The sequence below is a fragment of the Protopterus annectens genome, chromosome 2.part0 (genome assembly GCF_019279795.1).
Source record: "Protopterus annectens isolate FY-2018-M chromosome 2.part0, PAN1.0, whole genome shotgun sequence".
Lineage (NCBI taxonomy): Eukaryota > Metazoa > Chordata > Ceratodontiformes > Protopteridae > Protopterus > Protopterus annectens.
Window position 1 is genome coordinate 978,082,221 of NC_056728.1, and position 23,146 is coordinate 978,105,366.

The following is a 23,146-nucleotide window of genomic DNA, read 5'->3' on the forward strand; positions in this document are numbered from 1 at the left end:
GGAAGTAAGAAGCTTGCATTCAAAACAAAAAGGAGAAGCAGGTAATGCACAGTGTGCGACTCTTTTAAGCTCAGAGGACAGCTGCTCTCAACAGCAACTGCATTCTATCTGTGGCGTGTATACAGAACACTTTCTTTTGCCTGATAGCTGATGTCAAGGATTTATTGCTTCAAGTTCTCCCCATCTGCTATATACTTTTAAGACAGATATATAAAGAATACAGAATACAAAAGACCTTCAGCTAGCTAGTAGTGTCTGAGGATCAAAATTAACTGCAGTCAACTATTTTTTGCAATGACATCTGTTTAAATCTTTATTCCCTTGTGTGGGTATTTATTTGCTGTATATTTAATCTTACAAAATATATTGCTCAGTTTTATTTATTTCAATTGAATAGATTTATTATTAAATACAAAAATTTCTGGTTGTAGTTTTTTATTAGTTATACTTACTAAACCTGGGACATCATTAGTTGTTGACTTTTACCTTTTGAAGCGTGCTTTAGCCATTGCTAACAAACAACTATATTTAGTTGGCTTATTTTATGAGTAGGCAGTAACTGTGTTCTTGATGTGCTAGGCTGTTTTCTGTAGCCGGTACTAGAAAGGTATCACTAGTCCCTGCCATGAAACTGTGTGTGTGTGTGTGTGTGTGTGTGTGTGTGTGTGTGTGTGTGTGTGTGTGTGTGTGTGTGTGTGTGCACATACATGTATGAAGCAGCAAGGTTGGTGAAATACTCTGAAGCCAGTGTCATACATTAACAGTATACTTAAATAAGGAATATTAAGTTATATGACATTGACGTATAACACTAATGTGAAAAAATGAAGATACCGCTTGTTATAGAAAAAAACTCCAGCCAATACATTAAAATAAATAAATATATATATAAAATGAATACATGTATCAGGCATAGCCTGTCAATGTAGCATAGAGAGATAAAGCCCTGAAAGCAACCCAGGTAATCTAAATTTGATTAGTGACTCAGCCAATATATTAAAATAAATAATATATAAAATGAATGCATGTATATTATCTATAGTCTACAAGCAAAACACAGAGTGGAGCAAAATGAATGGCTGGAATCCAGGTCAAAATACTTTATTAAATAAAATAAATATGTAAGCGCTTTCATAGTATATTTTACTGCTTTCTCAGATGTTCCACTTCAACAGTACACCATGCAATTAAATAGCAGCCTCCATTTCATTCTAATCATCATTAATTAAACATTAATTAAACATTAACCAGACATCTACCCTTTGCTAAACGGTGAACTAAAACCAACATATCAAAATATTTATTGCATGTTAAAATATTAAAACCTGTTGTATATATAAATACAAATAAAGGGGCATATATTAGAGCCTGCTGGTGCACAAATTAAAAAAAAACTTTATCCATTTAGGGGTCTAGCTTTAAACACAGGTTTTAAAGAGACCTTATCATTTAGTCCCTTACCACAATCTGCTCTCAGTCTAACTATCCACCTAGTCTCATTCACCACAGTTCTATTCTGGACATCAGCCACCTGAATTTTATCTACGATCAGGAACTTAAAACTTGTTCATTACATGTTTGGCCAAAGTATTCGCTGTCACTTGGTTATTAATATCATATAAATGATCTCTTATTCTATTCTTAAGTTTCCTGTCCGTTTTTCCTATATATAATGTTTTGCATACCTGGCAGTGTGCCAAGTAAACCACATGCTCTGTCTCATATGTGCCCTCAATTCTAAAAATAAAAGTTTTTTGGAAATATGGATGCTCAAACTTCCTTGTAGTATCAATAAATTTGCAATAATTGCATCTATGGATATAAGATATACTGTGAAAGCGCTTATGTATTTATTTTATTTAATAAAGTATTTTGACCTGGATTCCAGCCATTCGTTTTGCTCCACTCTGTGTTTTGCTTGTGGACTATTCATATTTTTGAGTGGGGCATTTATGTGAAGTTTTTGGGTACTTTTTCTGAGAGTTGCATTTATTTTCTTTATCCATGACTCCAGATCAATGTCAGAAGGAGGTGTGTCCAATGTGGAATTAGATAACGTACCAGGGATAAGCCTGGCACCCAGGAAAGGTGGATTTTGTATGGAGAGATTGAAAGAGTGTTTGAACAGATAAATTAATCCTTTGTTAGTAGAAGATCCATTTATAACCCAGAAAGGAGAGACTACAGAACAGGTAAACATAACACAATTACGTGAAACATTGACTCAGCTCGAGGACGGACTGTACAAACTGAATCACCTGCAATTACAGCGATTCCATTTGAAAGCCTGCCTTAAGTTGAAAGTCATCCCAAGGGGGTTTAAAGATGCCCATGTACGGAGAAAAATATCCAGAATTATTGGACCGGTGGCAAAAGTTAAACATTGAGATGAGTTTTAACTATATGAGATTATCAATTGACGTTTTCAAACTGGAAGAGAGAGAGACTACTGAAAAGGTTCTCTCCCTTCAAAATGAGCTGTACAGTATGTTTCCTCCTGAAATGGTGGATAACAGATTAAGCAATAGCATTGATTCACTCTCAATTTATGAACATAAATTATTGCAAGTGAAAACTATGAAATTGGAGAGGGATAAAAAAGACTTTGTTAATGGTCATGTATTTGCGTGGTTGAGAGAAGTGAAACCAGCCAATGAGAGGGTTAGAACAGAGACAACACCCACTGGAGGTGTGGTCGGTAAAGTAAAAACACTGGATATAACGAAAATAACAGAAAACGCAATAGATGATACTTCCAATCCAAGTGGAGTTGGGCAAGAAAATATATCAACAAATGAATTAGAAGGGAATGCAGAGCACTTAATGGGGGCAAGAAGAAAGACATCTTATTGGCCCCTTAGTGCTGCATTAGTACCTGTCAGTGTACCAGCGACCAAGGAATCACCTGAAACCACTAGAGGGAGACAGAAACCCATAAATGATAAAGAACAGGAGCCAGGCTTTCACACATACCCTTTACCTATCATGAGCAAGACCCAGAACAACAGACATAGATCGAGGAGATGCACACATCTGAAGAGGAAACAGGAGGTGGACCTCAATACAACTCATACCTTGAAGAAGATGTGGTTTCTGCCAAGGGAGTCATTGATTTGGAATATCTCCAACAGACAGTTAAATGCAGCAGAAAAGGTTGTATTGGAGAAGTATTTCATACCAGTGAGCATGACGATGGTAACTGATTATATTATAGACTTAAAATGCTTTCTCAGCATAGGAGCCAGAACCATAAAGCAAGGGGGAGGGAATGGCCTCCCACTTTTACAGGTGCAAAGCCTGTTTTAGGACCCAATGGAGGACTCATGCATGTGTCTCGTGCTAACGTGAATTTTTTAAACACAAACATGCGCAGGTTTCTAATTACATCATTGCTGCCCACAGTAAGCACTGTTCCATTTATTTATGTTATGAAACTGCTGCTGGGCTCTTTATTTATGGTATGAAACTGCTGCTGGGCTCGTTCCTTAATTATGGTATGAAACTGCTGCTGGGCTCGTTCGTTATTTATGTTATGAAACTGCTGCTGGGCTCCTTATTTATGTTATGAAATTGCTGCTGGGCTCATTTGTTATTTATGTTATGAAACTGCTGCTGGGCTCATTCGTTATTTATGTTATGAAACTGCTGCTGGGCTCCTTATTTATGTTATGAAATTGCTGCTGGGCTCATTTGTTATTTATGTTATGAAACTGCTGCTGGGCTCGTTCGTTAACTTATCATTATCATGACTTATTTGTGCAGTCTGTTTGAGCAAGTAAGCTTGTAAGAGTGGTATATGAAATTCAGTTAATTCATTTGAGAATAAATGTAATTCATTCACAAAGTAAAGTAAATTATCCATATAAAAGCTGCTTACAAAAGTTTGTTTACCAGTATAACAGTCTGATTCTGTGGTAGCAGCATAGTTGTGAAAAGTCCAGTGCAGGTAATTCCATTTGGTAGCTCAGGGAATTAAGATTTACATAACAAGTGCATATTTCTATTTAAAGTTGTTTCACATCAACCACTTTTTACTTCATAATATAAGAACAACTAATGAAACCAGTTCTTTAAAGAGGCTGCTCAAAGGCATACTTGATTTTCCTCCCTTATAGAAACTGAGGTAAACTGCATAGGCAGGCATTTTATTAAGGGTGCTTGCAATAACTTCATAACACACTTATAACTACTACCTATTCACCTTCTTGCAAGGGTAAACTGAATATAGAAAATGAACATTTATTAATACCCATGTTACTACGTATAAAAGCCTGAATATTGAACAAGGTATTATGTGTTGTACCTACTGTTGATTCTCATATTAAAACTGATAATAGAAAGATTACTGACCAGAAGCTAAAAAGTACTGCCAGTGTAACTGAACTACACTACAGTGATACTACTTCATAAATACTCGTTATGGTGCCCTACTTACACTGAGAATCTCAGGTGACATCACTTGGAAGTACCTATACTACTTAGGTGAGTCACATACAGACTGCTTATGTAACCTGAAACACCATTACCTTTATAAATATTTTCCCTTTCTGTGTTCTTAGTACCTTGACTGCTTAGGATGTGCTATACTGCATTTCTTAATGTACTTTGAGAATTAGGATACATTGTATTAAGCATGTTATGAAACTACTACTTGGCTCGTTTGTTATTTATGTTATGAAATTGCTGCTGGGCTCATTCATTATTTGTTATGAAATTGCTGGGTGAGTGGGCATGTGTGTAAAATGCCCCAGTTACTCTGGTGGTTAGGATTACCTAGGCTCAAATCATGTACCTTAGTTACAACAGCCTGCATTCTCTTCCCCACACCACAACCTCTGATTCAGGGAGTGGAGTCCATAGCTCTCAACCATCTAGATTAATCAGTGAGAACAGAATTCACTATGTACTGATAGCGCTTTAAGTTTCAGTCTTCCTATCTTTTTTGGAAACACATGGTAACACAAAACACTATTTTAGCAACTTTCTAAGATTATACAACAATATTTAAAATGTGTCCCTGGTTTTGGGCCTTTGCCCCCCCCCCCCAATAATTTTTGGCTTTTTCCAGATTTCTTCTGCTGTGAAATTGAAAGATTTAATTGCGTCAAGTGGATGGTGCAGTTGTAGTGTTGTTGCCTCATAGCAAGAGGTTATTTGGTTCAATTCTTGGCTGGGGTGCCTTCTGTCTGGAGTCTGTATGTCCTCCCTGTGTTTATGTGGGTTTCCTTCCATGTTACAAAGACATTTGTCTGGAGCATTTCTGCCTGGGCCTCTGCTGAAAATTGGCCTCGTTCCAAATTGGACTTTCCTGATAAACAAATGTTAAATAATTAAAAAACATTTACAAGGAGCTGAGAGCTTCAGGGGAAAAGAAGTTTAGTGCTGCTTATTCCAAGTCTGTTTGCATTGTTAGTAGCAGAACAGGTAGTAGCCTTACTTTTGATGCAGAAGGCTGTGAGTTCTACTCCCACGGTATGCATATGGATCGCTGATATTGTACGATGTTGTACTTTAAAGGGAGTGGATGCTGCAGTCCTGTGAATGTCCTCCTTCAGAGGAGTTACCTAGTAACTATAAACCTGTTATCAGTTTGTCATCCATTCCCTATTGCAATATTACTAGTTTATCATTTTTTAATGTAACATAGGCAATTTATTCTTCAAGACAACAGCCACTTTATTTGTAGATGAAATGATGAAATATAAAGTTGTTACCTAGCAGCAACCTCTTCATTAGTAAGAGATCCCTTTAATGTGGAAGTATTTAGATGACTGACTTCTGCAGATATTTTGCTTATTAACTGATATTGGTGGATTGTAATGACAGACGTTTGAGTGGCCTTTTTATGGCTGAAATTTTCTGAAATGGGTAGTTTTGTCATTATTGGTTCATACATTTTGTTTCATTGTTTACTAGAAGACTGTTCAAAACTACAAATTTAAAACACATTCCAACAATTGGTGCTTAATTATACAAGGAATATAATTTAATACAATCAGGAAGGTGAATCAGAGAAAGCATACATGTATGCATGGCCCTAAAAATGTGTTGGAAAACAGCCCATAGGAAAGTTAAAAGGCTCAAAATCATGGGCAAATTTTAAGCTTTACTCTTGTTACCAAAGCAATGGATGAAGGTAAAACAGTTCACACCACATTACCTTGACCTGGCCAAGCCTTTTGACACAATCCCCTACTCAGGTGTAGTACAAAAGATGAATAATGTAGGAGCAAACACTTGCATCACTAGCTGGATTGCCAACTTGCTCACAGGATGCAGGAGATCAAAATAGGAGAAGAGACCAGTCACCAATGGAGTCAGCCACGGTTCGGTGCTGAGACTTTTTCTTTTTGGCATATACATCTGAAAAGTAAAAGGAAATACCAAAGGGCTTTGGCTGGCTAAGTCTGAGATGACTGCAAGCTAGGAGCAGTTATTGAATCCCCAAATTACTTAACCATCATGCAGGAATGTTTGTCCCAAATAATAACTGGTGTCAAAATCATGACAATGCCCTCTGAGAACTGACTCAATTGTTTGGCATTTGGGAACTTATGAGTGCAGCGACCTAACTTTTGACCAACATGTGCCAAAAGTCATAAGAAAGCCTTTCTATATTGCACAGCTTATAAGTAAAATTGATTGTGACTAGATCTAGAGATGCTGTTGTCCCCCATTACAAAGCTCTCATTAGGTCAATCATTTTGTATAATGCCCACTTCTGCATGTATCTGTCCAGCCCCATGCAACAATTGGAATACATTCAGAGATACTTTACTAAAAGGATACAAGTCCTAAACAATAGGTCTTGCATGGACCACCTCAAAGATTTATTACTATACTCAGTATCCTACAGAGTGCTTAGAGATGACATGCCTGGCATACAAGACATCCTCTGACCTAATACAGATGGACCTACTGAACATCAACAAGTCAAATGGCATCAGAAATACTCAGTCCAGGTATCTAAACTGAATGTTGACTGAATGTTGTGGAGAGATGGATATATATCACAGAGGCTAACACTGTTTCAGAACAGGCTATCCATAAAAATAAAACAAAGCTCATCCATCCATATTCATATGCAACTTGGATCTAAGCATGGGCAATAGAAAATGTACTCCAGAATTGCCCCTCATGCCACTAATGGATAGAGGCAGTTCCTAAATGCTGCATCCTTTACATGGGTCCCTACAAATTATCTATGGTATGATCACAGCTATTCTCACTCAGGCTAATATAATTTTATCAGACATGTAATTGGTCTTACCTATCAGAAAATGTTAATTCAAACACCAAAAGGGAACTGGCTAAGCTTAAAATGTCCTCCAAGTGAACCTATGTTGTGGTACTAAATAGTTATAAAAATTTGCTCTTTTTAGATCACTAAGTGCCCCTCTCACCCTCTGCACCCCCTCCCCGTCTTCAACAGCACCTATGTTTCTCAGGACAGTAATTTTGAAACGTATATATGGTACTAATGACCAAAATAGTAGATTAGTTAAACTGAGCAAATTCATGCCGATGAGCCACCCTGTTTTAATGGTATATGAAAAGTTATGCATGGAATGACTGTACAAAATGGTTTATAATGGTGACATGCACAGAACTGGTAAAAGGTTTGTGAATTTAGGTAACGAGGAAAAGGAAGCGCTGAAAAACATATAAAATGATAAAACCATAATGATACATCCAGCGGACAAAGGTGGACCTGTACTTGTCATGGACCATTATTATTATTTTCAACAATGAAGCAAATGCTGTAGTCTATACTAGTAATGTTGAAGTCTATACAAAAACTAATCACAATGATGTATGTGCAATGGTTAATAGAATTTATAACATGTTGAATTAGTGTTTGATGACAGGAAGCATAAAACATGATATGTTTGAATATTTTATTTTTAGTGAACCATTAATACCAATAATAAAAACAGTATGGAAAATATATAAGGACCCAGTGAGTGCTAGTCTCAGGGAAGAGTTGGTGCACAGAATCAATTTAAATTTTTCTAGAGAAGAAACTGAGGCCACTTTTACACAATAATCCAGTTATTGTAAGGGATTCAAAACAGTTTATAAAGGATATGTATTTATTTTTTTAAGGAAAGAGTAATTATAGAGACAGTGGTTTTAGTTACATTTGCTGTTCAACAATGGGTTATTGATGCTGCAGCAATATTTGAAGAGATCAGCAAAAGTTGATAAACAATTGATTTATTGTGCCTCCTGATGGAGACAGTATTAGAAAACAGTGTTTATTTTTGATTGTCAGATATATTTACAGAAGGATGGTGTAGTTATGGGCACCTCATGTGCCAATAGCTATGCCAACATTGTGATGGCAGTTTGGGAAGAAAAGTCTGCTTTAAATGGACTGTTTGAATAGTACATATTAGCTTTTATCGACATTTTGTTGACTATCTTTTTATGGCATGGGTAGGCACTTTGGATGAATTAAAACTTTTATGAATTTAGAAATAATTCTGTACCATTTTTAAGGTTCACCATTTACTATTCAAAGGAGGAGATAGATTTCTTAGATGTGAAGGTCGTTAAACAAATAGATAGAAGAGTTTATACTAAGGTACATAGAAAGGACTGTTGCAGAAACAGTTTGTTGCATGGGAAGAGTATGCATCCCCCACACATATATGACAACATATGAAAGGGCAGGAGATCAGAGTATCGAGACTGAGTGCTGAAAGTGGGGGCTTTAAACAAGAGTTACAACAACTAGAGAGAAGGTTGATAGACACGGGGTATAATGAAAGAAGAGTTTCAACTATTTTGGCACAGGTGCAATGACTCAGAGACACAGAAGCAAGACCCTATTTCTCAGAAAATATACATGTGGAAAAAACAAATATGAGGGATAGAAATAGAAGTGTAGTTATAATGCCAGTACTTTATGCTAGCAATGTTAGACCAGTGCTAGATATTTAAGAAGTTTTGACCAGTCTTAACAGCAGACCAAGAAATAAAGAACGTAATAGGATCTAACCAGAAATTTCTTTTTAAGAACATGAGAAATATAAAGAGGATGCTATGCTACCCAAGAGATGTAATTCCACATGGGAATGGAGGGATCCCAAGAGCCACTATGCCCTGCCATAGATGCAATTATTGCAAATTTATTGATACTACAGGGAAGTTTGAGCAGCCAGATTTCCCAAAAACTTTTATTTTTAGAATTGAGGGCACATGTGAGCTAGAGCATGTGGTTTACTTGGCACACTGCCAGGTAAGCAAAGCATTCTATGTAGGAAAAACAGACAGGAAACTTAAGAACAGAATAAGAGATCATTTATATGATATTAATAACCAAGTGATAATGAATGCTTTGGTCAAACATGTAATGAACAAGTTTAAAGTTCCTGATTGTAGATAAAATTAAGGTGGCTGAAAGGATGGGTGATGTCCAGAATAGAACTGAGGTGAATGAGTTTAGGTGGATAGTTAGACTGAGTGCAGATTGTGGTAAGGGACTAAATGATAAGGTCTCTTTAAAACCTGTGTTGAAAGCTAGAACCTAGATGGAAAAAGTTTTTTTTATATTTGTGCACCAGTAGAATCCAATATATGCCCCTTTATTTGTATTTATATGTATAAGAGGTTTTAATATTTTAACAAGCAATAACTATTTTAATATATTGGTTTTAGTTCAGTGTTTAGCAAAGGGCAGATGTTTGGTTAGTGTTTAATAAATGTTCAATTAATGATAATCAGAATGAAATGGAGGCTGCTATGTAAATGCATGGTGTACTGTTGAAGTGGAACATCTGAGGAAGCAGTATGATATACTGTGAAAACGCTTAATATTTATTTTATTTAATAAAGTATTTTGACCTGGATTCCAGCCATTTGTTTTGCTCTGCTCTGTGTTTTGCTTGTGAACTATTCATATTTTTGAGTGGGGCATTTATCTTGAATATTTGGATACTTTTTCTGGGAGTTATATTATCTATAGCCTGGCAGTGTAACATAGAGAGATAAAGCCATAAAAGCAACCCAGATAATCTAAATTTGATTAATGACTCAGGCAGTTGAAGAACCCGGTTGTGTGTGTGTGTGGGGGGGTGAACAGTATATGCTGACTTGGCCATCCTTAGGGGAAGGTGGTTTCCAGACATCCTATTGCTAACGTGTAAGGGGTGTCTTGCACAGTAACATTGGTGTAGAAGAAGGGACAGCACCATCATCTATCCTGTTTTTCCTGTTTTCTAAATTATGTCAGGATGTTGTGTCAGCTGTCATCACCTCTGTTGATTAAGTGAGAATTGCCTGCCTTCTACAATAATCATGCTTGACTGCCACAGGTCTTCTCCCAAACAATCCATCTATCTCTTTGCTGGATGTTCTCATTTCCTCTGGTTTTCATCCTGTCTCTCCAAAATCTTCTTCACCAAATCATTTTCTGCTTTCCTGCCCATGTGCCTGAACTACAGTAATCAGTTCTGTCTGACCTCTGCATTTGGAGCTACCTTGGCTTGTGCTCTAATGTCCTCATTTTCTTCCTGTGTCCCACAGTGTCCACCTCCAGCCCTTCGTTTCCATCGTAACTTCAGCTGTACTGATTTCACTGTCCAGGCTTCTATGCCATACAAAATGACTGGCTGCATCACTTCTTTTATACGCACCTTATTTTTAGAACAGGATGGAAAATGCTACTTTTTTATCAATAGCCTGATGAATTTCTATTTCATTTTATGCTGGAATGAAACTGCTTAAATTATGTAATGTGGTTGGAATGAATGGTTTTTAAGGTATTCTGGAAGTGTTGCATCACTGTTTCAGTGAACACTATTGTTATTTTCAGCTCTTTGGCATTCTTCTCTCATAAACTATACCCGACACTCTGTGCCATTTGGCTGCAGCCTCTCTGATTCTAGCTTTGATCTCCTTATTCAGACTTCCCTTGTGCTCAACCACTCCCCCGTGATATCTGAAGCTCTTAACTTGTCCCACAATTTTTCCTGCCATGACAATGGTCCCATAAACCCTCAGTTTTGTCTTCCATTCTGCTATAATTTGCTGAAGTTTCTGTTCAGAGTCTACTTGCAATGCTTCTAGCAGTGTTGTTGATCTCTGTCCTCCAACTTGTTTGCTAATGTAGTTCATCACCAACAATGGGCTCAGAGCTGAACCGTGAGGCAGACCCTCTTCTACTGATAACCCCTGTGTGAGTCCAAACTCTTTGTTATGGAGTCCTTGTATATAGACTGCACTACTTATACTGATATTTATGGGACAGGACTGCCCAAATCAGCTTTCATGGGACCTTGTTGTATGCTTTCTCCAAGTCTAGGGTTTGACTCTTTCCTCATCTCTAGCTTCTTCTCAGCTATCCTTCTCAATGCAAACACTGGGTCAGTTGTACTGCATCCTGATCTGAATCTGAATTGATCATCTCCCATGTTACTTTCTACTATTCCATATATTCATTTAGCAGTCGCCATCTCCAGCAATTGCATGCAGTGTGACAGGAGTTTGACATCTCTTTACTGCCCACAGTTCTGAATGTCCCCTTTGTTTTTGCACACTGGAACTACAATGATTATTCTCCAGTCATATGTGATATGGCTTTTTCTCCATACTGCTGTGAGTACCCTCAGGAACCATTTCTCCCCTAAAATCACCCAGCATCTTGATCATATCTGTGATGACCTCACCTGAGCCTCCTGCTTTCCATTACATCATTTTCTCACATAGGTTCATAGGTTGGTACTAGGCTATCAGCCCTAGGGCCTATACAAGCCTAGCCATAACAATTCCCTGGATATTTCTTCCCATAATATTTACTTCCCTGAACCCCTGTCTAGCAGGGTGACTGACATTTTCTCCGGGATGAATTTCCTCTCTCCCATCCAATCGTCAAGGTTCATTTTGAAGAGAACCAAGGAGGTACTCTGTTTGACATGTATGGGCAGTGTATTCCAGAGTATGGGGAGGCTCTGGGTCAGGAAACTATCCCTCCAGCATGTTTTGTTCATTGTGATGACAAAGTTTAGATCCCTGGAGTGTGTGTCTCTGAAGGATTGGGATTTCTTTAAGTGGAGCATGTCCAACAGCTCAGGGTTTGACATGGCCTTGAGATCGCCTCTGAGTAGACGATATGCCACAGAGTATAGCTGGAGGTTTTTTTAGATGGTCAGCATAGGGCATCTGCTTTAGGCCTACTTACTAGTTCATGGATGGAGTACTTCCAGAAGCTTCTTCTAGGGTGGGCTCTTCTTCCTCTGTCATCATAGGCTGTGTCTGGGGCAGTAAACCGTCTGAGGGGTTTTCTTCATCCAGAAGCTTCTGGAAGTACTCCTTCCATCTGCCTTTGAAGTTCCATGAACTAGTAAGTAGGTTGTTGCTTGCATCCCTTATGAAGGGTGTCAGATGTCTGTCTTCTTTATCTTTGTCTTTGCCTTGCTACCTGTAAGAGTTGCTTTGTGCCATCTGCTGAGTCACTTTCCAGAAGCTAGTAGAGTGTCTCTGATGCCTTGTTAGGTGCTGTTTCAGTTACTCTCTTTGTCTCATTGTTAGTCGACCAGTATTCCATCTTAGACTGATCCATATTTTCTATAGCTTCTTTTTCCTGCATTTCTCCTTTTGTTAACTTCCTGGACATCTGCATTTCACCACTATCATCCTTAGCTACCTTATTTCCACACCTGGTTTGGCCACATATCTGTCCTATAACCTTCACAGATGTTGTTTTGAAATGCTGGCATTCTTCACCAATTCCACCTATTTCCTCCTCTTCCTGAAGTGCTAGGGCATTGAGTATTCTTTGAAATCTTGTGCTTTCACTCCAGTCAAATTCAAGGTCTTCAGTCTAATCTCTGTTGACCTTAGAGCTTCCTCTGAGCACTGCTTGCAAATGATTGTGGCCACTAGTGGTGTAGGCTGTGGGCCAACTGTTTCACTGGGGATAACTTTTCAATCTCTGATCTATATCACTGCCCCCTTTCCTTACTAGGAGGAAGTCTATGTGAGTTGTATGTATTCAGTAATCCCAGATCAGTAGCAGCAGTAGTTCTCAAGGGAATATATGTGTGTGTGGGGGGGTGTATATATTGGAGGAGACCATAGCAGACCCGTCCTCAGTAAGGTTGTATTCACATCATACACCTATGAATGAACTTAAGGACATGATGGAAACACCCTATAGCAATGAATTTAGTTATGTTGGTTGTCTTTTTGTGAATGGGTGTTGGGTACTTCTTCATCCTGAGGACAATTAGAAACCATCCTAAAACACAGCTTGTCCTAATCTGAGGGGAGGGATGAAGCCAGATCATCAGTACATTAGGAAAAATATATGCTTTCTGGCAGTCTGTGGATGGCTGAGGATTGACAGAAGCACAAGTTCCTTTATAGCTGTTTGGATAATGTCTCCTTCCAGTCAGCTTTGCCTCAGTGCAGCTGGACAGCAACTGCGTCAGGAACAAATGAGTTCAAGATCAATGAAATGAGGTCTCAGTGGTCTGCATGCACAGACAGATAAAGCTCAGAGGCAAAAAAATACATGTGATATCTGTGTTGTGCTTGTTGTCCTGTAAATCTTTCTCTCTCTGTCATATATTGAAGTGCACTCTGTTTTAATGCATTTGTTTGATTTAAAGAGATCAATTGAAATGCTGATGCAGTTCAGAGTAGTGAAAGTCTAGTATCTGTCCAAGATCACTGAATACCAGGGATAAGGGAATTATTGCATCCTCCAGTATTGTGCAAGCTCAGAGTTGGTATATTTAAATTAGCAGGGTTGTACGGTATGCAGTTACCCACATGGAAAGTAATTGCCCTTTGGAAAAAGTCCACTATATAACTAGCTAGGCCTAATACTCAATCCATCACTGTCCTTAAAATTTCATGTAAACAATAATGACAATAAAGCCCTTACCAATTCAGTACATGCTACACTGGGCTGGATTCATGAACACCTACACTAAATGTATATGGTCTGTACTCAAAAACATACCTACTAAGAGTACTTTGAGGGGCTGATAAATGAAGAGAATGAGAGAGAGGGAAGGTTGGCTGATGTGGGGACAGTAAATCAGGAAGTGAAGCAGATTAGCAAGGAGGAAGTACGGACAGCTATGAAGAGGATGAAAAATGGAAAGGCTGTTGGTCCAGATGGCATAGCAGTAGAAGCATGGAGGTGCTTAGGAGAAATGGCAGTGGAGTTTTTAACCAGGTTGTTTAATGAAAACTTGGAAAGTCAGAGGATGCCTGAGGAGTGGAGAAAAAGTGTTTTGATACCTATTTTTAAGAATAAGAGTGATGTGCAGAGCTGTAGTCACTACAGAGGGATACAACTGATCAGTCACAGCTTGACGTTATAGGAAAGAGTAGTGGAAGCTAGGTTAAGAAGGGAGGTGATGATTAGTGATCAGCAGTATGGTTTCATGCCAGGAAAGAGCACTACAGATGCGATGTTTGCTCTGAGAGTGTTGATGGAGAAGTACAGAGAAGGTCAGAAGGAGCTGCATTGTGTCTTTGTGGACTTGGAGAAAGCATATGATAGAGTGCCTAGGGAGGAGTTGTGGTATTGTATGAGGAAGTCAGGAGTGTCCGAGAAGTATGTAAGAGTGGTACAGGATATGTACGAGGGTAGTGTGACAGCGGTGAAGTCTGTGGTGGGAGTGACAGATGCGTTTAAGGTGGAGGTGGGATTACATCAAGAATCAGCTCTGAGCCCTTTCTTATTTGCAATGGTAATGGACAGGTTGACAGACAAGATCAGACAGGAGGCTCTATGTACTATGATGTTTGCAGATGACATTGTGATATGTAGTGAGAGTAGGGACCAGGTTGAGGAGACCCTGGAGAGGTGGAGATATGCTCTAGAGAAGAGAAGAATGAAGGTCAGCGGGAGTAAGACAGAATATGTTTGTGTGAATGAGAGGGAGGACACAGGAATGGTGAGGATGCAGGGAGTAGAGTTGGTGAAGGTGGATGAGTTTAAGTACTTGGGTCCAACAGTTTAAAGTAATGTTGAGTGTGGGAGAGAGGTGAAGAAGAGAGTGCAGGCAGGGTGGAATGGGTGGAGAAGAGTGTCAGGAGTGATTTGTGATAGACGGGAACCAGTAAGAGTGAAAGGGAAGGTCTACAAAAGGGTAGTCAGACCAGCTATGTTGTATGGGTTGGAGACGGTGGCATTGACAAAAAGGAAGGAGTCAGAGCTGGAAATGGCAGAGTTAAGGATGTTAAGATTTGCACTGGGTGTGACAAGGATGTACAGGATTAGGAAGCAGTATATTAGAGGGTCAGATCAGGTTGGACGGTTTGGAGACAAAGTCAGAGAGGCGAGATTGCGTTGGGTTGGACATGTGCTGAGGAGGGATGCTGGGTATATTGGGAAAAGCATGCTAAGGATGGAGCTGCCGGGTACGAGGAAAAGAGGAAGGCCTAAGATAAGGTTTATGGATGAGGTGAGAGAGGACATGCAGGTGGTTGGTGTGACAGAGCAATTTGCAGAGGACAGGAAGAAATGAAAGCAGATGATTCACTGTGGCGACCCCGAACGGGAACAGCCGAAAGAGAATAAGAAGATTCAAAAACATACCTACCACATTTTTGTGCTATTAACTCAAAAAGGCTACACTAAGTGTACACACAGTCTACATTTTGTGGCAACCTTTATGAATCTCCCTTGATATTTAAGTCTGCAAGAAAATCGGTAGGAAAACAAAAATTAGGAGGAAGAAAGTGGGAGTTATGCTTGTGTTATCTATTCAGCCAGAATGGTCTACTGGCCTACTGTCTATAATTTATGCTCAGCTTAGTGTGAAATTGATTTAGTTATAATTATAGTGCCAAAGGTGGTTCTACTGTTCACAAAGTCACATTGATCCAATCTGGCAATATTTTTGCCATTTCTTTTCCGAAGGTTCCTGTAAAAACATTATAGGCATGGTGTAATACAGATATTGGTGTGTAAGAGGAAGGAAGAGGGGTTTTTTACCCTGCTTTTGAAGCAACTGCCCACTTTTCCAAGATGGTGGTAGGTCCATGCCTCTTAGTATCTGATTCACAACTGAAGCAGTATGGAACGCATTCCTCTTTTAACAACTTCCAAACTTTTACAGGGATTCCATCAGTCCCTGGTGACTTACCTAACTTATGAGAAGTCTTTGCTAGTTCAAGCTCCTCTTGTGATACTGGTTTTAATAATGTATCAATGTCTTCATTATTAATTCACTTCAATGGGAGTTTGTCTACAAGGATATCTGTTTGATTCCTCCAGATCTAATTGTGTCTTATACAGCATACCGGGTAGCAGAACACTCCCTAAAAATATGAAGAACCTGAACTAGGTTTCTTGTAACTGTCCCTGTTTCCTTCAGCCACCGACCTATCAACCTTTTGTTAAATATGTGCCTAACTATTTCAGATTGACTATTAAGCTTTCATTTGTGTCATAAGGTACAGTTTTTGTGAAGAATATCTGTGAGTGAAGCTAGACCAGTTGTGTAAGCTGTTCACTCATGAGTTGCCATACTAGAAGTCAACATTATGGGTGTTTTGAGATGCACATGTGCAAGTCTCAAGCATCCTGACTCATTTGAGTTTTTAAATGATGCAAAACCAAAGAGAAGATCTGAGAATTAATACTGTGAAGCTGTAAGGATCATGAGAATGAGTGCTGAGTGTTTCATTCCTAAATTGCTAACATTTAGCCATTTGATTGGATCTGGATGCTGCCATGAAGCAGGACTGCACAATAGTGTAGCAGGCAGTGTGCTGCCCCACAGTGCTTGGTTTTCCAGTTCTGTTCTTGGTTGTGTAACATCTCAGTATAGGCTGCATGCTCTCTCTATGTCCATATAAGTTACTGCTGAGTGGTGTTTAACATGAATGTTCTTGTAGTGTTTTTTTCTGTTATCTGTAACATGGTCATCATCTGATTACATCAATATAGCAAAATCAGAGCCTGAGTAGCTCCATCTCTGTGGTTTAGAGGTATAAAGCACTATGTCCCAGACAACGCAAGTTTTAATAGGTGGAAGCAGTACCAGCACTGGAGGATTGCATATAGGGAGGTGGGAGCAGAGCTGCTAATAATGGTGTGCCCATTTTCAAGAGAAGTGCACACAGTTGCTTCAGGGATGAACCATGAAAACCATTGTAACACCACAGAGTCAGCTTTCATGGAAGCATGCGTAAGTAACTTGATACAAACATGATGTGAAAGTCACAGCTGCAGTAGGGATGCTAAGGGTAAAGTACAAAAGTTATAGTCCCACCATTCCTGATGGCAATATTACTTGCTATCAACTGGATTAATTTCCCAATAGGCAGGAATAAATGGACAGTAAGGCTCTCACCCCTGAGAAAGCAAGTGAATCAGTAGGAGTGTCTGGTGGGAGGTTGCATTGTCAGAATGTGGGATGGATGAAAAGAAAGAAAAAAAAAATGCAGGGTCTACCAAAATTAATAAATGCCAACATCAGACTTTATATTAATAGCTATGCTGTTAGCTCCCCATCCAAAAACTAAATACAGCTTTCACCCGGAAGGGACAGATTTGGTTCTTTTCTCTCCTATCCCACCCCCCCACACACACACACACACACACACACACACACACACACACACACACACACACACACACACACACACACACACACACACACACACACACTGGTTAGTATTCTGCATTGTTCAAAGTAAGAATTTAACAACAGCTTTAGATGTTGCCAAATACTACTCATGTTATGTTGACATGAAGAATTCAAGCTATTCAATTAACCAAGCTTGACTGTAAAAATCAATAAACAAAACTCAATATTTTTAGAAGTAATCCATGAACTTTGGTCTGGATGAGTACTTTGCCCAGAATCACAGTGTATGCAAGTGAAGAGTGCAGGTCTCAAACTCACATATGCTGGCTACACTTCAGTCACAGCTCTGTACCTTAACCACTAGGGCCTAAGGCAAACCAGAAGGCGGAGAAAGAAGCTAGAAACACATACATGTCATGAGAAGTCAGGTCATTGAATCAATCACATTGTAGTATGACTATAAGAATCAATGGAAACAAATACAGATTTTAGATGTGATCCTGAAACTTTGGTCTGAATGAATAAGAATAATAGTATAACAATTCACAGTCTTGTCATATTGCAAACATTAGGTTCTGTGTTTACCTGTGAGGTTTAACTTATAAACTTTAACTTTGCATTTTAGCTCCACTGTGTACACAACAGTGATGAGTGCTGCTGCCCCAGAAAAGTACAGGACAGAAGTTCGAACTATAACATAAACAACAATGAATTTTTGTAAGTATCAGTAATTTAATAACTAATGATGAAGAGTTGATGTAGTTCTTTCAAATATATTTGCATCATGCTGGCAAATGGTTATGTCACATGATGGATTTTGTAGTCATATGTTTTCTACCCAATCTTTGTTTTTTTTTTTTTATTCTGTTTTGTTTTTTTTTGTCTTGTTCAGAGTGTAGCAAGCTATGCCTATGCTTCTGGATTGGCACTTCTTGAAAAATGTAAATCAAACAATCCCAAATGTGAATTATTGTATGTCTATCAAGTGGTTTGTTGCTGGCATTCAGGAACCTGCTTGTGGATTATGCTGTCGTCCCAAAGGATACAAGGGTCAAATGTAAAATGTTTAGTAAAACAACATCTCAGATGACTTGTGTGTGATAGAGACCGTTTTCATCATGCAAAAGTTTTACTTCTTATCTGAAACTGCTAGAAAATGTAAACTTTCACAATAGTTTCAGCAGGCATCTGTGCTTATATGACAATTTTCCATAGTCAGCTTGTTTGCTCACAGTAGGTCAGAGTTTGCAAGTTGAAATGCAGTTCCCTGATTTCACTAGAAATACTGTTTTCCTGATGAGTGAAATAACCCTTTTCCATCTAATTTCATTGCAGCTGAAAGAATAAAACAAATACCAAATCCAGAAAATGGAATATGCAGAAAGCAAAGTATACTCCACTCTGTTTTACCATAATAAAACCTTTAATCCACGCTTCCGTTAAAAAAAATCATCAGAATATAATAAACATACAAAACCCCACAGTTTAAAACCACTGTGAATATTCATCCCCACCAATAGGCACATTACTTCAGTTAAACAATGAATCCATCAAGATTTAAAAAAATAATGTTGTTTCCTTATTAAAAACAGGACTTATGAGGAAATAACATTCTGTTTTTAAATCTTGATGGATTCATTGTTTAATAGAAGTAGTGTGCCTATTGGTGGGAATGAATATTCGCAGTGGTTTTAAACTGTGGGTTTTGTATGTTTATTATATTCTGATGAAGTTTTTTAATGAAAGTGTGGATTATAGCAATAACCCATGCCTGGGTCTGGGTAATGCTGGATTTACCCACGGTTGGTGTGGTTTGGTCACGACGGCGAAGCCCGAGTAACCAAACAAAGCCAACCGTGGGTAAATTCAGCATTACCCACACCGAGAAGTGGGTTATTGCTATTATACAGTGACATTATTTAAGAAAAAAAAATTACTTTTCTTAAATAATGGCATTGTATAATGCCTCCTTGCTGCCCTTCCGCAGCTGTCTGGTATTCTGTGGCAGTTCTGATGTACTGCGCATGCGCATGCCTACGCAGTACATCAGAGCTGTGGGCAAAAGCAACGGAGAAAGCAAGATCTCTGTTGCTTTTTAAAAACTGTTTCGCTATGTTAAATGAGTTTAACATAGCGAGACAGCTTTAAAAAAAGCAACGGAGAATCTCTGTTGCTTTTTTTAAAGCTGTCTCGCTATGTTAAACTCATTTAACATAGCGAGACAGTGTGAAGCAATGGAGATCTTGCCTTCTCCGTTGCTGTAAAAAAAGAGTTATAGTAATGGAAAAAGTCCGGGCAACCAGACCTTTTTCCATTACTATAACTCAGATTTACAACGTGCACACTGCCAATCAGCGTGCACGTTTTTGAATATTAATGGGGGGTCATTGTATAATATAGCAATAACCCATGCCTGGGTGTGGGTAATGCTGGATTTACCCACGGTTGGTGTGGTTTGGTCACGATGGGAAGCCTGAGTGGCCAAACAAAGCCAACCGTGGGTAAATCCAGCATTACCCACACCCAGAAGTGGGTTATTGCTATTATACAATGACATTATTTAAGAAAAAAAAAATTACTTTTCTTAAATAATGGCATTGTATAATGCCTCCTTGCTGCCCTTCCACAGCTGTCTGGTATCCTGCAGCAGTTCTGATGTACTGCGCATGCGCATGCCTATGCAGTACATCAGAGCTGTGAGCAAAAGCAACGGAGAAAGCAAGATCTCCGTTGCTTTTTAAAAACTGTTTCGCTATGTTAAATGAGTTTAACATAGCGAGACAGCTTTAAAAAAAGCAACGGAGAATATCCATCAAGTAATTCTTGACTGGAATGTCCAAAAATGGGTATCTTGATCATGGCAGAAAATATGGTACTTAACAATCCATTTGAACATCTTCTGTTTGGCTTAGCCCACCTTCAGTACTTTTTTTGTGAGCAAGTCCATGATGGAAAAGTACGTATGAGGAATGGGCAGAATAATTGTAAAGGAAGATGATGTAAGATTAGTAAAAAGAATAGTAAAAGGAAGCAAAAAGCAGTCTGTGTCTATAAATAGTCCTAGCCACTGCTAGTAGCCTAGTGAAAACTGACAGACACACATACACTTAAAGGAAGGAAGTAGAGACAGCAGGAAAAGGAGGGGGCTGGGACACCAAATATTATGGTAGAACATGCAGAGGAAAAAAAGTGTGGCAGAATAAAGGGGAGATAAAGACATGTAAGAGAATAGATTGTGTGAGTCAGAAAACAAAGAACGGTTTACAAAGGCAACAACAGATTAGGAGGAGGCTGATGGAAAATGTATCATTGCAGTCAGGATAGAAAGAAAAAGCAGAAGAGTGCTGGTAGACAGATTATTTTACTGGTCACCTGAAATACAGAAAGCAAACACAGAAATACAGTGGATAAAATAAAAACATGGAAGTAGAACAGAAACATAATGGAAGTAATGGAAAATCTCAATCTTGCCAGTGGCAATCAAATCATCAAGGCAGAAAGAATAAATAAATGTAAGTCCTCATTCAGGAGCAGTTCACTCAGTGTACACATTACTGCACCAAGAACAATAGGATACTGGCCTTTAAGCTGACTAAAATGGAAGGTCAGTAGTGATCATGAAACTACAATGTCACTTGAGGGTAACTTCCTAGTCATCAAGTACATAATGCAAAATGCTTCAAGGGTTTGTTTGACTTACAACTCACTGAATTGTTTGCAAAACGAAATTACTGCCAGTGCAGATTTTACCTGTTCACTGACAGTAGTGTACTTCTGGGGTCTGTTCTGTTTTCTCTGTTTTTTGTGAGGCAATAGGTTATTAAATTTAAATAAGAGGTGTTTGTGCTTTTCATGTGGATTTGCAGAGGGTCTTGCCACCTGCAATACATGCTTTTTGTAGATCTTTCAGGGGTTGAAACATCAATCAGTTTTAATCTGAATGAAGCTTTAACCAGTTCTATTTTATTTAAAGGGGTAATGCACTTTATCAGTGTTGACCAATTTCAGACTCAGCCCGGGTGAAATACAAAATATTTCACAAAAAATACAGAAATACAAGGAATAACAGAGTAGTTCAGACTAATTACACAGAAAAAGCTGTGTTTATACAACAAGCACAGTGCGATGTACAATCAAGCAGAGAGCAATATGCAATATACATAGTTTCTAAAATGCATCAATCTTCAATACATTTTGAGAAAGGAGAAGACACTCAGAAAGGAAATAGGTTAGATGATGTATCCAGTGTTGAAGCAGGAGCATTTGACTTGGATGAAGAACTGTTTTTTGGGTTGCCTTCTGAATTTGGAATAAATGTTGATTTCCTCGATGCTCATGGAGCTTGCCAAAGGGTATATGCCTGAGTGGCAAAAGCATGTGCACTGCTGTGGAGTGTAGTTCCTGTGGTAACGAGATTTTAACTCATGGGGACATATGGGAAGCTTACAAGAACAGCAAGGGAACCCACATATAAATACACAAGTTTAAAACTACAAAGGAGTAAATTATGATGAACTGGGAAAGAGGGGTAGAAGGTGATTGGGGGAATGGTAAGAAACAATGGGAGAAAACTAACTTTGGAAATACTTAGGGATAGTGTGTGAGAAATAATGGAGGAGGACTGCAAGGAAAAAGGTTGAAAAGAAGAGGGCCTAGTTACCCCTAAGATAAAGAAAGGGGTCAAGGAAAAGTGTACATAGAAGAAGAAAGCAAGAAGGGGAAAAAACAGCAATACATATTTGTAGGAAGAATGGCAGCGCAGAAAATCAGGGAAACTAAGGCCAAGGTGAAAATGTAACTGGCATAAGGGGTTAGGCAGTTGTCTGTTTTATTTGGTACAAACCAAAGAGAAAAGAGAGAGGAAAGAGTCAATTGAGACAAACAGTAGTGGGAAGGAAACAACAGAAGGCAGGGAACAGTCTGAAATACTGAAGCAATTCACTGCATCAGTTTTATGTGATAAAATGGCTGAATGTAGAACTGGGAAAGAAGGAAGGATGCAGATCAGAATGAGGAATGTCCTGCTAGTGTATAAGACAACTCCAAAATTAATTTCATAGCAAACACTGTCAATAAATGAATTTAACAATGTTTTGTTACTAGCCTACCTGCAGACAGGGCAACATTTACATTTCTCAGCATAACTTTGCTCTACCTACACATGCATTTTTGGCCATGACTGCATTATTATAGAAAGTACTGCACTAAAAAGATGATGCATACATTGTCTATATACGACATGTATTTACATTTCTGTCTGCCTGCTAGAGAAAATCTACTTATCTATCAGCAAATTTAAATGGCTAGTAGGTCTGTTGTTTTCAACATGCTTGATCTTTACTCTCTCTTTTTAGATGTTTCCTTGAGTTTTTTTGATGATGGCATCCACTCAGTAGGTTTCCCAATGATTCTGTTTTGTGATGCTTTTATTCCAGCTCCCTGTTAGTCAGTATGTTATCTTTACTTTAGAATACCCTTATCTTTGAAATTCTTAACCTTAAGTACTGCCCGCATTACTCAACAAATTGCAAATAAGAAGGTGATTTTACTCACTTCACAGCTTTGATGCTGTTCTACTACAGAGG

General features: G+C 38.6%; 1 protein-coding gene across 5 annotated transcripts in view; it reads left to right on the top strand.

Moving 5' to 3' along the window:
* Window positions 1-23,146, top strand: part of NAAA (N-acylethanolamine acid amidase) — a 775,135-nt gene that overhangs the window by 679,084 nt on the left and 72,905 nt on the right. For all 5 annotated transcript variants that reach the window (XM_044061226.1, XM_044061225.1, XM_044061227.1 and 2 more), the window contains one exon: window positions 18,187-18,278. In XM_044061226.1, coding sequence (XP_043917161.1) covers window positions 18,187-18,278 — 92 coding nt within the window. The remainder of the gene's footprint in view (window positions 1-18,186; window positions 18,279-23,146) is intronic.